Below are 14,581 nucleotides of genomic sequence, written 5' to 3'. Positions count from 1 at the left end.
CAATGAATAACTCTCAAGAAGGACAAGTTTCTGGTTGATATTAAATAGCAAGTTTTGTTCTCTTGGAAGTGCAATACACTGTAATGGTTCACTGAAAACGAGCTTTTACTGAAAAAATACATAGAATTTGGGTAGAATCAGCATGGGTATAAAAGTCAGGAACCTGGTGCTGAAGAATTCTTATTGCAGAAAACAAAGAACCACAAAGAGAAGAATAGTCTGGAAATAGTACTGGAGTGTCAAATGGGGGACTTCATTCTGAAAATAAGGCCAAAAAGAACCCTCTGAAGGCACTGTCAAGGGAAAGAGAGAACAGCAAGCCAGAGGACTGAATCAACGCTATTGCTGGCTGTGGCAGACTAATTATGAACTTATGGATATAGCTTCTTCTCTGTGGATACTGTGCTCATTTGCGTGACCACATTGTTAAAATGACCAACCATTTTAGAGCATTAATTAATCTATATATTCTTCCTATAAAACAAACTTATTCAGACTGGTGAACTAGAAGCTGGACCCCAAACTAAACAAAACAGACAAGCTCTCCAGTGTCTACCTAGTAGGAAGTATTTTAACATGAAACAACTTTTTAAACTCACCTCTATTTTCTCCTGGTTGTGTACCCTCTAATTGTACAGAGTGGTGGAATTTACTGCAGATTTCACTTTACATTTCCTTCATGAACCTACAGAGACCTTCCCATCTTCAGTAAGGATTTTGAGTAAGGAGTATTTCTCAATACCAATTTACTTATTTGTGAGAATACTCATGAACTGAGAAAGTTTTCAGCCATATCTTAACTGTCCACAAGACAATTTGTTTCATAAACTTTTTTTCCAGTGAATAAATTATGATACATTTCTATTATGTATGGTAGGTGCCTTCTGTCATGCACACTCTGATCCTGGTATTTTGATAATCTCAATTAGGAACTTAAAAGGATGCATATTAGTCTGTGTTTTCATAGCACCTAGCAAAGCAGAGCACTATGAAGATGTTTTTAGAGCAAGACCTAACTGCTCATGGAGCTAGGATGTGACCAGGTGACATATGACCAAAATGAGGAGTATTTTGCAGACTTACAGTTTAAGACATGGTCATGATTCTTGCTAGCTAATGCTGAACTCCAACTTGAAAGATATTAAACATTTTCTATAATGTTCAAAATTACACATAGTTAATTTTTAAAACTCAGATCTCATTAACACCCAGCATGTTTATATATTTCCTCAATATCTGTATCAGGACAATTGATAGCTGAAATTGCATTTTAATTAAATTTGTTTAGCTTTTAAATAACAGATTCTGAAGCTGGTTTCAAAGACCTCTCCTCACAGGGCAAATGAATCATAAAGCCAACAAGTTCTGCCTTATAACTAAAGACTACAAAGGAAATACAAGTTATGACAAGAGTTAGAGGGTACAGCATAAAAAAGTAAGCAAGGGACTAACAGAAGTTCCAATGCCCTTTCTATGTGACTTGTGACAGGACGGTTATTTTTAACTGGGCTTACTTTACTGCATCATAATATTATGATGATGGTCACATTATGAGTTGTTTCCTGAGCATTAAACAAATTCTGCAAAGCCTTTAAACTATACTGAGTTCATACAAACATTAAATGCCATAATTGTCTTTGTCATCAATTTAAAAGAAGAACATAATGGTAGAGGCAGTTATTCAACTATCAATTTCATGAACTCTTTGGAATGATCAGCAATCTACTGATAGCTAATTGGCAGAAAATTAATAAAGCTAGTCAGCAATCTAAAACTGCTAGAACTATGGAACTGGAAACTGCAAGACAGAAATCAACGAGTGGAAATCCAATGTGAGAATTTGTTTAGAGGTACAGTAGAGTATATACTGCACAGTTAGTCAATTAATTTACTACCACTGCTTGTTTGCACTATGGCAAAGCTCTGTATGGGCAAAGTTAAGCATGTGTTTCAGGACTCAATTGTAATCAGCTTTGAACACCATGTTGCCATCACTAGACTAGTACAAACGCTACTGCTAACTAGTTTAAAGCCATTTGATATACGCCTACATTGCATTGCAGTTATACTCACAGGAAATTAGCAGACTGTAAAATCTAGCACCATACTCCAGCAAACACCATGAAAAAAATCCTATCTAATGACAGGAACAGACCATCAACTAAAACATATTGGTCCAAATAACAGCAACCTACTGGCACGTCTGTCAAAATCCTACCCCCAGTTCCTTCATTCTGTATTCTCACAGTACTTAATGGTTCCTGATTCTTGTTCCTTCAGTTTAGAGTAAAAAAAAAGTGTTGAAAAAATGCTTTGTAAAAATGATCAAGAAATGAATGGGAAACAGAAAAATTTTATGCTGCTAGCTCTTCTAAACAGGTTTCTCTTCAAAAAGGCAAATGTTCACAAAGTTAACTGGGAAACTCAATCCAGGACTAAAGAAAATTTTGAAGGTTTTCAACATGAACCATGTTTTCTAAGCAACAGAGGATCAGAGAGCATTTGGTCAATGAAAAAGACCAAAAAGCCTCCACCAAACCCAAAGCATATCAAAATAGGTAATATTTGGTACCAAAACTGTTTAAAATAAACTAGCAAAACAGACAAAATTAAATTGTAAAACAAACCATAAGCATTTTAGGTGTTTCTGACTTACATGTAGGTCTCTGGAGAGGGTGACATTGCTCATGTCAATTGCTCGAGGAGTGTAACCATGGGCTGTATCTACAGAGATCTGAATGACAAATGTGCAAAAGAAGCAGAGTTATGCAATGGTTTAACAAGATACTGAAAGTAATTAAGAAATTTAAAGAAAAAGTCACTTGTAGGTCTCTAGAGAGCAAAAGGATCTGTTGTGGCCCAGCTGAAAATATATTGGGGGTGGTAAAGTTCAGTGAGAATTAGGCGAAGAGCAACAGAGTTTGTTCCCAAAGACAGATGGCCATCAGACACAAATCCCTTTCATTTAAACACAAATTTCACTTGAACTCATTTGGAGTTTGAACTTACTGTAGACAAGGATAAAGTTATCATTAAATCTCTGCATTATCTAGAGATTCTTTTTTTTCCTCAATAGGCAAAACCTCACACAATCTAGTTTAAGGTGAATTCAGGCAAAAATAAACTTTTAATTTAGCTTTTCAACCTTATTTCTACATTTAAGACTACAGCCTGTAAATAGTTATCTTTTACCTTCCGTCCCTCCTTGCCATCCAGAAAATATCACTATTTTTTTATTCTTTGTTTTTATTGTTGAAATGTGTCAGAGGTTTGCTCATGACACTGACACAAATGTTCAAGGAGCATAAAAAGTGACAGAGGTTTCCTGGATGACAAGGCACTGACACAAGAAGTACAGCTAGAAAGGGGCATTGACAGGCTTTGTTCTATGGATTATGCAGTAACAGGTACCTCTTGCTTTAAAAAGTGTCCAGGCTTTTCTTCCTATTTGTGATGTTATTTTCATATGCACAAATACGAGCATATAGAGGCCTAAAAGTTCAAAGGCTTCCTTTCAAAAGGCAGTTATTATCCATAGAGAATAACAGAGTTTTTAGGAAAGTGGCTCACTTGACTGGTTTGAGATATACGACGTGTCCGATTATATAGTGCCATGGAATCTCCTTCCCGTGTTCTTTCAATTCGCCATCCCCATGCCAGCATGGTTTTGAGTGATTCTTTGATTGGCCATCGATAAATTTCTTTCTCCTAGAAGAATGTACATGCAATAATAAACTTGTTTATTATGTAGCTGTACAGAGCAAAAAGTAACTATTGGACTTTTTCCTGGCTATACTGAGATGCAAAGAAATGTGCTAAATTCATCCATTATGGCTCAGGGTTATTGAAATGACGCAAATGAATCATATAGATTTTAAAAAGTTTATTTGTCATTTCAGAGGCGGGAAGAAGAATTCTGGCCCTGCAGGAAGATGATGATCTCATGATTTAACAGCATGAAATCAAGGGTGGAGTAGAAATTATCAGGAGTGTTTTATCTGCTACATGAACCAAAAACCATAATCATAGAATCATAAACAAGTCTGTGTTTGAAGAGAACTCTGAACATCTTCTGCTTCTACCTTCTGTTGAGGTCAGAAAAGGTACCTAACTGGGCTATTAAGATTAGGTTATCTAGGTCTTGCTGTGTCATGCCTTCAACATGCAGGTGATTTCACCGCCTCTTTGGGCAAGTGATTCCAACATTTAAGCTGTCAAAATAAGAAGTATTTTTAGAAAGCATTTCTGCTAAAGAAGCTTACAGCCATCGCCTCTTGTCAGGTCACTGTGCGCCCCTGTGAACAGAATACATTCATCTTCTCTGTAACTAATGCTTAGGAACCAGGAACCCAAAACCATATCTCCAGCAACTTTATTTTCTTTAAGCTGAAAAAACCCAGCTCCTTCAGCATTGCTTCATTTATATCAAGTTCTCCAGATGTCGTGGTTTTATGCTGGAGACCAGACAAAGCCTAAACCTAAGTCTTCACTAAGCAGGAAGGCATTCCTGTATGACCTTACTGCAAAAACAAAGTGGTAGTATCACATTTTGGTTTCACCATAAGTTATGCCATGTAGATTCAGCTTGGTGAGAAAAAGTTTGAGTGGCCTATTTATTATACAATTAAACCCTTCTATATCTTTTCAGGATTTTTGAGGAAGGCAACACAGATTAGTTGACATAATGTAAATATTTTTTTTTCTTAAAATGATGAAAAAATAAGGCAATATTTTCAGTGATATTTCAGCAACCCTGGATCAAGCATGAACAAATCCCTTACCTTTTCAGACAGCAACTTATATTGTTTCATTAATGGTTGCACCTTTGCAGATTCAGAAAATGTTTCACCATAGGTCCATCCATTGGCAAACTGAAAACAGCAATAAGAAGGATAAAATAGGGAAATGCTGAAAACTGTGAAAAATCCTTTCTATTGGTAGAAATTAACTGAATAATGCTTCTATAGAGCTGTTCTCTTGAAGTTTCCTTTCTACTATTTTCTCAATCAACATTTATATTATTTACAAATTAAAATATTAATCATGCAGCAAGCCATCTTTTTGCAAAATAACAATTACTAAAGCAACCATGTAAATGCATTTTTCTTTCAAAAATTTTTATAAAGCAGAATACTGTACTACAGTTGAGGAACTATTTTTTAACACTGGACAAACAAAATGCACAAAGGAATAAAAAGGAAAAGAGATTATTAGGTTAAAAAAAAAGAAAATTCAGGTCCATAAAACTGTTAAACAATTACCAAGTATATTTACTCAAAAGTCAGCAAAAAAACCAAAAAAAATATTAAACACTATTTTGAAATACTCGTATGCATTTAAGAAACTTTTCTGCAAATATATTTCAAGAAAATAGTATATCTATATCTTACCTACATACCAGCTTTTAACATCAGGAAAAATAAGAACATTCAGAATAAAATATTTTAAAGATGAAATTGTTTCAAATAAAAATAATATTTTGCTTTAAGAAGAATGTAGATTTTTACCTTTTCCATTGACCATTTGTCATGAGCATGTTCTGCATATTTGTTAATGAAATATTCTAGCTTTTCAGGGATTGTAATGCTGGAAGTGAAAAGAAAATCAACATTATACCACACAGGCAAAAACTGAATGCTTTTGTTGTAAAGAAAACTTCAAAATAAATAATAAATAATGTACACACCCTTTCCTGTGCTCTTCTTTTCACATACAGTTTTGCTCCAAGGCCCAATTAAATCAAGGAAGATACCTGAATTATTTCATGGGCACTGAATGACAACCACAGCTGTTGTAGGAATTTAACTTCTTTGAAAGTGTATGCAGGGAAAAATCAATAATGAGATCAAGCACTAGTGCTTTTTGTCCTGTATTTTCTTAATACTAAAGGCATAACTACAATATATAGTTTCAGAAGTACGGTAGTAACATATTGCACATGTCCATTATAAATTAAGTGTGCTAACAGTCCTTTTTGAAACATGATCTATTTTATGTATTAAAAATTATTTATCAACTATCAGTTGATTACTTCATCAGCATTGCTACAAATGAAAGGGAATAACTACTTTTGATCACTGATGAAATAGTAATACCTTCCCTCCTAAGATAAAGGATTTCAATAAGAGTAGTGTTAGAGTGCCATCTACTGTGAAATAGGAGTCTGGATTTTCAGTCTTAAGGTGGAAAGAGCAGAAATGTAAAACCAAATTATGTCAGAGTAACAGTTTGCAAGAGCCTCACACACACACAAAGGTCAGAAAATATTCATCCAGCACTGTCAACAGGTTTTTATTGTTTGAAAGACTGTATTTTGAGGGAAACTCTATTAACACTATAATACTTCAAATAATTTCAGAAATGCAATAAAATTGCAAGCACATTAACACCCTATTATCTATGCCTTCATACAAATAGGTCCAGTACTAGTAGGCAATGCAAGTTAAAAGAACGCAGGATAATTTGGAGGTTACAATGATAGTAGCAGTTCTGTCTTTGTCTTGAAACATCACAGAACTGTTGACTCCTACAGCAATGAAGTGACATATAATTTCAGTAATATCAAGTAACATTTTCTGATCTTTTCAAATCTATTCCAGCTACCTATAATTTTTTTCTGAAATGACACCATATAAATACTCAGTTAAATGATATTATAATATAATATTCTTCAGAAATTTTGTTAAACCTTCATATATTTTAACTACATCTTAGAAAAATGAATTTAAATGGTCACTGACGTCCTTTCTATGCTTCAGATTGGATTATGACTTTTACTGCAGTATTTTGATGTGCATACATGTACAAATACGCTTTAAGGAAGGTGTCAATCTACTGACAGCACCCTGCATGCTGAATGTTAATATAGGCAGAATATATATGTATAATATATATATATTTTATATATATATATATATATATATAAAATATATAGTATATATAATATATACTCACAGGGGCAAGTGAAGCAAATGTTTTACAACAGGAATTTTTTTAACTATAGTCCATAGCCATTCTTCTGTAAGACTATTCTATACAAAGGGAAATGGCACATTTGCTGTAGTCAAAAATCAAGGCAGAAAATTTCCATTCAGATACGTGATTTGTCTGGCTAATATACTTAAAAAAGCAGGGCCAGAGCCAGGCTGCCTAGAGAGAATGAAGATTATTCTGCCCAAATTCATATTTTAAAAGATTATATGAAGGCACAATCAAACAATTTTCTATAGGTACACTGTCATTCATACAAATATGAATTAATGTCTTGACATATGCTAATAATGACAAGGATGATGTAGACTTGTCTACTTTTTCAGCTTCTAAGAGCATGCTGGTTTTTTTGCAGCAGACATGCAAAGACAATTGGATAGTTCTATCTCCTGAGTAAAAATGCATTAAAAATATTCTAAGTTGACCAAGAAATTAATGATGTAATTTGCTAGTTATTGTTTTACTTGATTTAAAATAAATGCTTAAATAAAAATATTCATATCTCCATTTTATCTATAAAGTAAGCATTCAGAAGAGAAGCTTTAAATTCACATCACACCAAACAACAGACTCCCCCCCCTCTTTTACACATGCATGATCAAAAAAACCCCAAGTGCAACAAATTCCTTACTTTGAGGTATCAACAGGTTGAGGATTAAAGTTCCCATCTGAATCCATTGAGGACTGCTTTTCCATCATATTGACATAATTTGATTCCATATAATCTGGAGGTAAGGCTCCTGCAACTGCACTCAGACAAGGCAAGGCCAATTTGAACAGTTCTTGTTCATACTTCTGTGGAACGCACAGGGGACAGAAAGTGAATAGTGAAAGGGAACTTTCAACATCACTGGTGAAACTGATGCAGCAGTAGATGAAACCAAGCAGCCAGAGAATGGCTTTCTTACTCAGTGTGCAACTGAGTTTTTTGTTCTGAAAATAAAGAAAACTGACTGTCCAAAGCAGAAAGCTCGATGCAAGTCTTAATCTTGCTCAAGTAAATGGGAAAAGTGTTGACTTCACTGGTAGCAATGCTAAATATTTTTCAGATGCTGGGAAGACAGCACAGCAGAGGAATATACACAGCATTCCTTAACACTTAGATTTGAAATTAAACTCATGAAATTTTAAGCAGGTTTGTTAAAAATAGTCACAGAATGAACAATAAATACATACCAAGAAATATTATTAAACTACTGTATAACACAATTGATTCAAGGGTGCTGAAAGTACAACTACTAAACAGAGAAATGCACAGATCTGTACATATACATCTCAAGATTATTGCTTTAGTGTTATAATATTTTTAATTAGGAGATAAAATTTTAGACCTACATAAAATTAGAAGCTGTAAGAGGAAGATTTAAATTTACTAAAGCCTGTATTTTTTTCCTTCAAAGTGCATGATACAGTGTTGATATAAGCTGGCTAAAAATTACAGATTAAAGAAAAAAAGTTACACAGTAAGGATTTTACAGTAAAAGATGGATACTAAAATTACTGACCTTTTGAGATAAAGCATCAAAAATACCCCAGAACAACTTTCTGGATAAATGAAGTTCTTCTTCTGAGGCAGCACCAAAGTTACCCCATCCACTTGGCAAACAATAATACTTCCAGCATCTTTCATAATGATTTGTCAGCAACTGAAACAGAACATATTTTGAAAGCAAACAGAAATGTAACTGCTGAGGTTCTTCCATTCTGGCACTCCAACATTACTCAGATGCTACCAGAAGAATTTCTATACTTTTATCAATAAGCCATGTCATATATATATATATATATTTTAAATCACTGGTGCATATACACCCAGAATGAGCAGCTTTTTCATCTTTGTTTCAATACCATTTTGCAAACATTTTTTTTTTTTTTTTAAATATTGCAAGTCACAGTCAGTAGAGAGCTGACATGATTTCCTTTTTTCAAGTCTGAACTAACTTCAAGTTGGAAAAATGCAGACATTTATAACATAAATGTGTATATGTGCATAAATAAAGACAGGAATTAAAAAAAAATAAATAAACATGAATAAAAGAATTAAAAGAAGCAAGGATTTTGATAGCCAAAAAATATAATCTTGATACTGCACTGTTCTTTTACACTTCCAACAGATCAGGAAAAAATCCCAAAACAATATCTGTAGTATATTTGTATTATCTTCATATTTAAATAATCTGTTAATATTTATTTACTATTTAAATTGTTGGATGACTAAAGAAAATTGCAGAGAAGAACTTAGATGCATGAAAGATGTAAATAGACCGAAGTTTTATCATTTATGTAGAACCACGGGAGTCTCAGAAATATGGACTCTAAGAGCTGAATATATTTTTAAATAGTTTTAAAACTATATTCAATTATGTAATGGCTAGACAAGTTTGCTTTTGGACTATATGTAAAAAATAATATATATGAATATGTTTTTAAACCTAGTCAAGAGAGTAAGGTATGTTTAGTCTTAGAGAAATCCCTGATGAAGCACCGAATATTATTTAAGACGAAACAAAAACAAGGCAGTCCTTTTCCAAAAGGCAGTCTGAACTATATGGAATACAGGAACAGCATCACAGATTTGAATTTGCATGCTGCTTAAAATCTGAGGCAATTTTTAACTGTAGAAACCAGCAAATGTATTCACAGTAGATAGCACTGTATTCTGATTTGCCTTTATCATTTTCTCCTCTCTTCCCGTTCAAAATTACATTTTCAGATGTCTGATTAACTTACAGCTGCCCCTTTACATTACTATAACTGGCTTGCCAGCACAAGCCCATAAGGAATGCACACTACAGTACTACAGTACTTTCAAATCAGAAACACAGCAGATATGGGTAGAAGTCCCTTCTTAAATCACTGGAAATCACTTTATTGTCAGTGAAACCTTTTAAAAGTTTTAGGTCTATCTTCAGATAAAGAGTTCCATTCCTTCAGAAGTATTAGTCTTTTAGGTCTCAATGAACAAAATCCTTTGCCCATGCTAGCACCATGGTTCTCTTCACAACTGTATTCTCACAAAGCCGGACTAGCCAAAAGGATCCTATTATTATTTCCTTACTGTTCAGTTCAGCAACAAGGGCAGCTCACTACAATCATGACCCTGGTATCATAAAATCTGTTATTTTAGATGAACAGATGTCAAGGAGCTGGGTTTTTTTCTTCCCCTCTCAAAAACAAACCCCATAGCACTAAAGTCATACAGGAAGTGCCAAGTTACTATTTGATTTTACCAAAACATAAATTGTCATAACGCATTAGAAGGGTCCCCTTCAGGGCAGTATACTAAATTATTGACTGTTTTTCTCACAGACATGGAAGAATGGCTGCTCCAGAATCTTTTGTTTGATTGAGAGTTTCTTGGGGGACATAACCAAATTCTGAAGTCTTTGGCAGGACTTCAGCAGCAAGCCCAGGCTTTGAGCTTAACAATTTAAATTCCTCTTCTTACACCACAGTTGCAGATATGCTGATGTGCTCTTAAAGCATAACAATATATTAAGTAAGAAAATATTAAGTATCCAGCGCAAAACTGTGGTGGAAAAGCATTAAAAAGGACTGCTGAAAAACAGTAGGGAGGGTGTGGAAGCCAATGTTTATTAAAAGTGATGATATCAGGAATCTTTAAGGAATGTGTCAGCTCCAAAAGGAAAAAAAAACCTCATTTTTCCTATGCATTAAGAATCAGAATAAATACTGCTAAACTTTCGGGAGCTGAAAACAAAATGCAACATTACTACTAAACATTATTACTTAAAAGATTTCCAGGCACCGCCAAGAGAGAAAAAGTCCTTTTTCCAAAAGCAAGGAAAACCACTGCAGAGGTGCAATGTAAGGGCACATACAAACTGTAAATTGTTATGTATTGTGCACTGGATTCTGCCCAGAACAGAATTTTTCTATTGTGTTTTCACATGGGCTGAAACAAACAGGAAATAATTAAAGGAGAAGCAAACATTTAAACCCAGACTTCATAATTCTATATGGATGGATGTAAATTAGACCGAATTTCTCTCAAACCAACAATTTATCCTTAAAAACAATGGTCTTAGATTACTGCAGAGTGGAAATAATATAACAAAGATTACAGAGAATCTTCTCCATGCAACTATTTTCTGTTGCATTCTGTTATAAAGAATGCTGTTAAATACTAATATTTATTTTTACCTTGAGAGGCATCTTTGCATGTTCATTTAACAGAGGTACATCAAATACTAATCTCCTCAGCAAATGCTGCATCATGGAAGGCCGCAACTGCCTAAAAGCAGACAAACCATTTCAAAAGGATGTACCAGCACAGTTTCATGTAAATAATTGATAAATACATTAAAGCAACATATCAGCTCTAAGCTGTTAAAATTCTTCAAATGCATAAAATAATATTTTCCTTGTGGCACTAGGGTACTAGGGGTCCAGAAGAAAGCAAACAAGTGTATACCAAAGAAAATACTCTGAACAAGCTGAAAATCCAATGCTTCAAAGAAGCCAAGAAAACATCTGATCTACAGACAGAGACCAGGAAAAAAAAAAACCAACTTAATTTTGATAATGTGTATTAGGATCACCATGCCCATGAGAAAAGGATATAATGTTAATTTCTTGTAATATATCTCAATGATTCTTAAAATATCTTAGAAAGTAATGAAGATATAAGAGAACTATCTCTTTAGATGTGCTAAACGATTCACAGCAGTGGGCACCAATTGGAAGGAAAGAAGAACTTGTTATAATATCAATTTTAGAATGGTATGGACATTAAAGCTTTCCAGATAAATAGCAAAATCTGGTCAATTTTATTGGTCCCTATCAATGCAATATATATATTAAATGGTCATATCAAATACCATCTAATGTAATATATTTTTACAGGTTTTTTTTACAGTATTATAATATAAATGTCTGTCATTTCTGGGCACATATCCACACTATAAAAAAAAAAAAAAAAGTCATGATGAAATATTAAAAAAAATCCAAACCAAATCCTCTGGTGAACTGATAGCCTAAATGTCAACTGTAACTAGAACTTGAATTCATATTTGCCTAGTCATCTTTTAATTACTGAGCCTTTGAATTTATAAAAAATTGGATAATAACCAACTGGTTTTGATCCTGGAGAGACACAAACAAAATCTGCCCAAAGCTGTTCAGTAAAGAGACATAACAACACTATTCATTGGTTAGGATTTCAAATGGAACACACCATAAATAAACCTCTACATAGAATTAGATAAGTTACTGAATATCAACCAGAAATCTGCACAGCTAAAATTATTTAAATGGCAATTCAGTCTATGTATAACTACACAATTCCAGAGCTTTTTCTTTTTCCATTCTCTCAGTTAATCACGAAGGTTCTAATTTAAAAGATTTGGTGATGTCAGAATAACTGAGGACTGAATGAATGAGAACTGAGGAATGACTGGCAATTAATAAAACTGCAAATTGAATACAGTATCTTAAACACTATCACAATCATCTTACAGGGGGAAAAAAGTCTTACTTATGTTACTGGTGGCATAGTTTTGCATTCCTGTACTATAAATATCACAGATTACTTTATCACTTAGCATTCCTGTAGAGCCAGGAGTACTTTCTTACCCACAGATGGACAGCAAACACTCTTCAATAGAATCTCGCTGAGCTTTGGTAAGAGAGCATCCCTTTGAGAGTCTGTACACAGTGTGTAATAAGGAATCGATGAGAGAAGCATGGTGCTCCGTGCCAGCAAACAGAGGAGCACATCTGGTCAAGAGAGGCAAGACTGCTGTGCAAAGGTATCGATTCAGAGCCAAAGCCATATCTGTAGCACTTAAAGCAGCCTATAAATTAAAAGGGAAAAAAATTAGACTTGTTTCATCAGTGTGGCTACAAATGTAAAGAAATTGTTGTTTTTGCTCTACAGTTATAAGGGGGGAAGTTTCCAAAACACAGAAATGAGGATATGATACCTACTGGAGCTAGATGCCTACCTTCTTTTTTTAAAGTCTCATAGATAGCTTTTGTTTTTTTTTTTTTAATGAATGAAAACAAAAACAGTAAATTTATAAATTAAAATTAAATTATAAACATTTATAATGTTTTCTCTCCAGACACACAAAAAAGCAGAGTAAATGTGGCCATTCTAAAACAAAGTAGTTTTCAAGATTGCATTGAAGAATGTCATAGTTGCTAAACAGAACACTCCAAAATCAGGTAACACAAGTCAGTATCTTTTTGCTATAAACAAGGCCAAATTCCATGTGAGATAAAAGTCCTCATCTGCTCCTTCTTAAATATCTGGCAGAAAAGGACTTGGGGGTATTGGTCGACAGCTGAACATGAGCTTGTGCCCAGGTGGCCAAGAAGATTGATGGCATCCTGGTTTGTATCAGCAATAGTCTGGCCAGCAGGCAAGTGATCACGTCCCTGTACTCAGCACTGGTGAGGCTGCATCTCCAGTCTCCAGTTTTGGGCCCCTCATTGCAAGGAGGACATCAAGGTGTGGAGCATGTCCAAAGAAGGGCAATGGAGCTGGTGAAGGGTCTGGAGCAAAAGTCCTGTGAGGAGCAGCTGAGGGAGCTGTGGCTGATTAGCCTGGAGAAAAGGAGGCTCAGAGGAAACCTTATCACTCTCTACAACTGCCTGGAAGGAGGTTGTAGTGATGTCAGTCTCTTCTCCCAAGTAATGAGACAGAACAGGAAGAAATAGCCTCAAGTTGCACAAGGGAAGGTTTAGATGAGATACCAGGAAAAAAATTCTTCACAGAAAGGTTTGTCAAGCATTGGAACAGGCTGCCCAGGTAATTAGTGGAGTCATAATTTCAGAAGTGTTAAAAAAAAAAAAATATATATATATATATTCCAAAAAGTGGATATGGCACTTGATGTCGGGATCTGTGAAATTTAAATGCTCCTGAGACTGTATAAAGTCTCTGTCTTTCAGCCCTGCTGCCAAAGAAGGAGTCGTAATTCGTCTGTGCGGGTTTTCAAGGTTGTTTATTTCTTCTTATCTAAAATATTTTCTCTCTGACCTGCAGCAGGTCTGTCTTGCAGGACAGCGTGCAGGGCTCTGCCCCTCAGTGCGATGTTACAAACATTATATACTAGAAACTACGTGTGCTATATTTACAATAATGTGCCAACATCTATCAGCCATGTTGAACAGTGTGTCCCCAGCCTAAACCAATAGAAAAATGCCAACACCAAAGTGAAACATGGAGGGCATGAAGAAGAAGAAAAAGGACAAGGCACGCCCTATTTTCCTCCAGCTTGCCCCCTTTGAACCCCTTATCTAGAATCCTAAAATTCTACTTTTGCACCCGTGCCACATTAATTACTACTTATATCAAACACTCAGAGCTTGTAATTCATCCTGTAAGATTGAAAACTCTTTTCCATGGACAGAGATCAGAGACAGTGTCTCTCAGGGCTCTATACAAGGGGGTTTCTGAGCCCAACCAGGGTCCCAGACCTTCCAGGGCAGCCACAGGGATGCTCACAGGGAGGCTCCCAGTCTGCTTCATTGGCAGCTCATCTGATTTTGATTCCATAGGACAAGCTCAGAAAGTCTCCTGGGGAAAAGCCTTGCATCTTTTGTAGATAAGGGTATCAGTTCT

General features: G+C 34.9%; 1 protein-coding gene across 1 annotated transcript in view; it reads right to left on the bottom strand.

Annotated features, from left to right (window-relative positions):
* The window catches only part of RYR2 (ryanodine receptor 2), a 386,286-nt gene that overhangs the window by 96,237 nt on the left and 275,468 nt on the right, over positions 1 to 14,581 (bottom strand). The window contains exons 50-57 of the mRNA XM_053974163.1: positions 12,586 to 12,806; positions 11,155 to 11,245; positions 8,496 to 8,636; positions 7,622 to 7,785; positions 5,508 to 5,586; positions 4,782 to 4,871; positions 3,571 to 3,708; positions 2,657 to 2,734 (exon numbers count right to left, since the gene is read on the bottom strand). Of these exons, the coding sequence (XP_053830138.1) occupies positions 2,657 to 2,734; positions 3,571 to 3,708; positions 4,782 to 4,871; positions 5,508 to 5,586; positions 7,622 to 7,785; positions 8,496 to 8,636; positions 11,155 to 11,245; positions 12,586 to 12,806 (1,002 nt within the window). The remainder of the gene's footprint in view (positions 1 to 2,656; positions 2,735 to 3,570; positions 3,709 to 4,781; positions 4,872 to 5,507; positions 5,587 to 7,621; positions 7,786 to 8,495; positions 8,637 to 11,154; positions 11,246 to 12,585; positions 12,807 to 14,581) is intronic.

This window comes from Vidua macroura, chromosome 3 (assembly GCF_024509145.1).
Source record: "Vidua macroura isolate BioBank_ID:100142 chromosome 3, ASM2450914v1, whole genome shotgun sequence".
Taxonomy (NCBI): domain Eukaryota; kingdom Metazoa; phylum Chordata; class Aves; order Passeriformes; family Viduidae; genus Vidua; species Vidua macroura.
The sequence above is the reverse complement of the archived record's forward strand: the minus strand, read 5'-3'. Positions and strand labels throughout refer to the sequence as shown.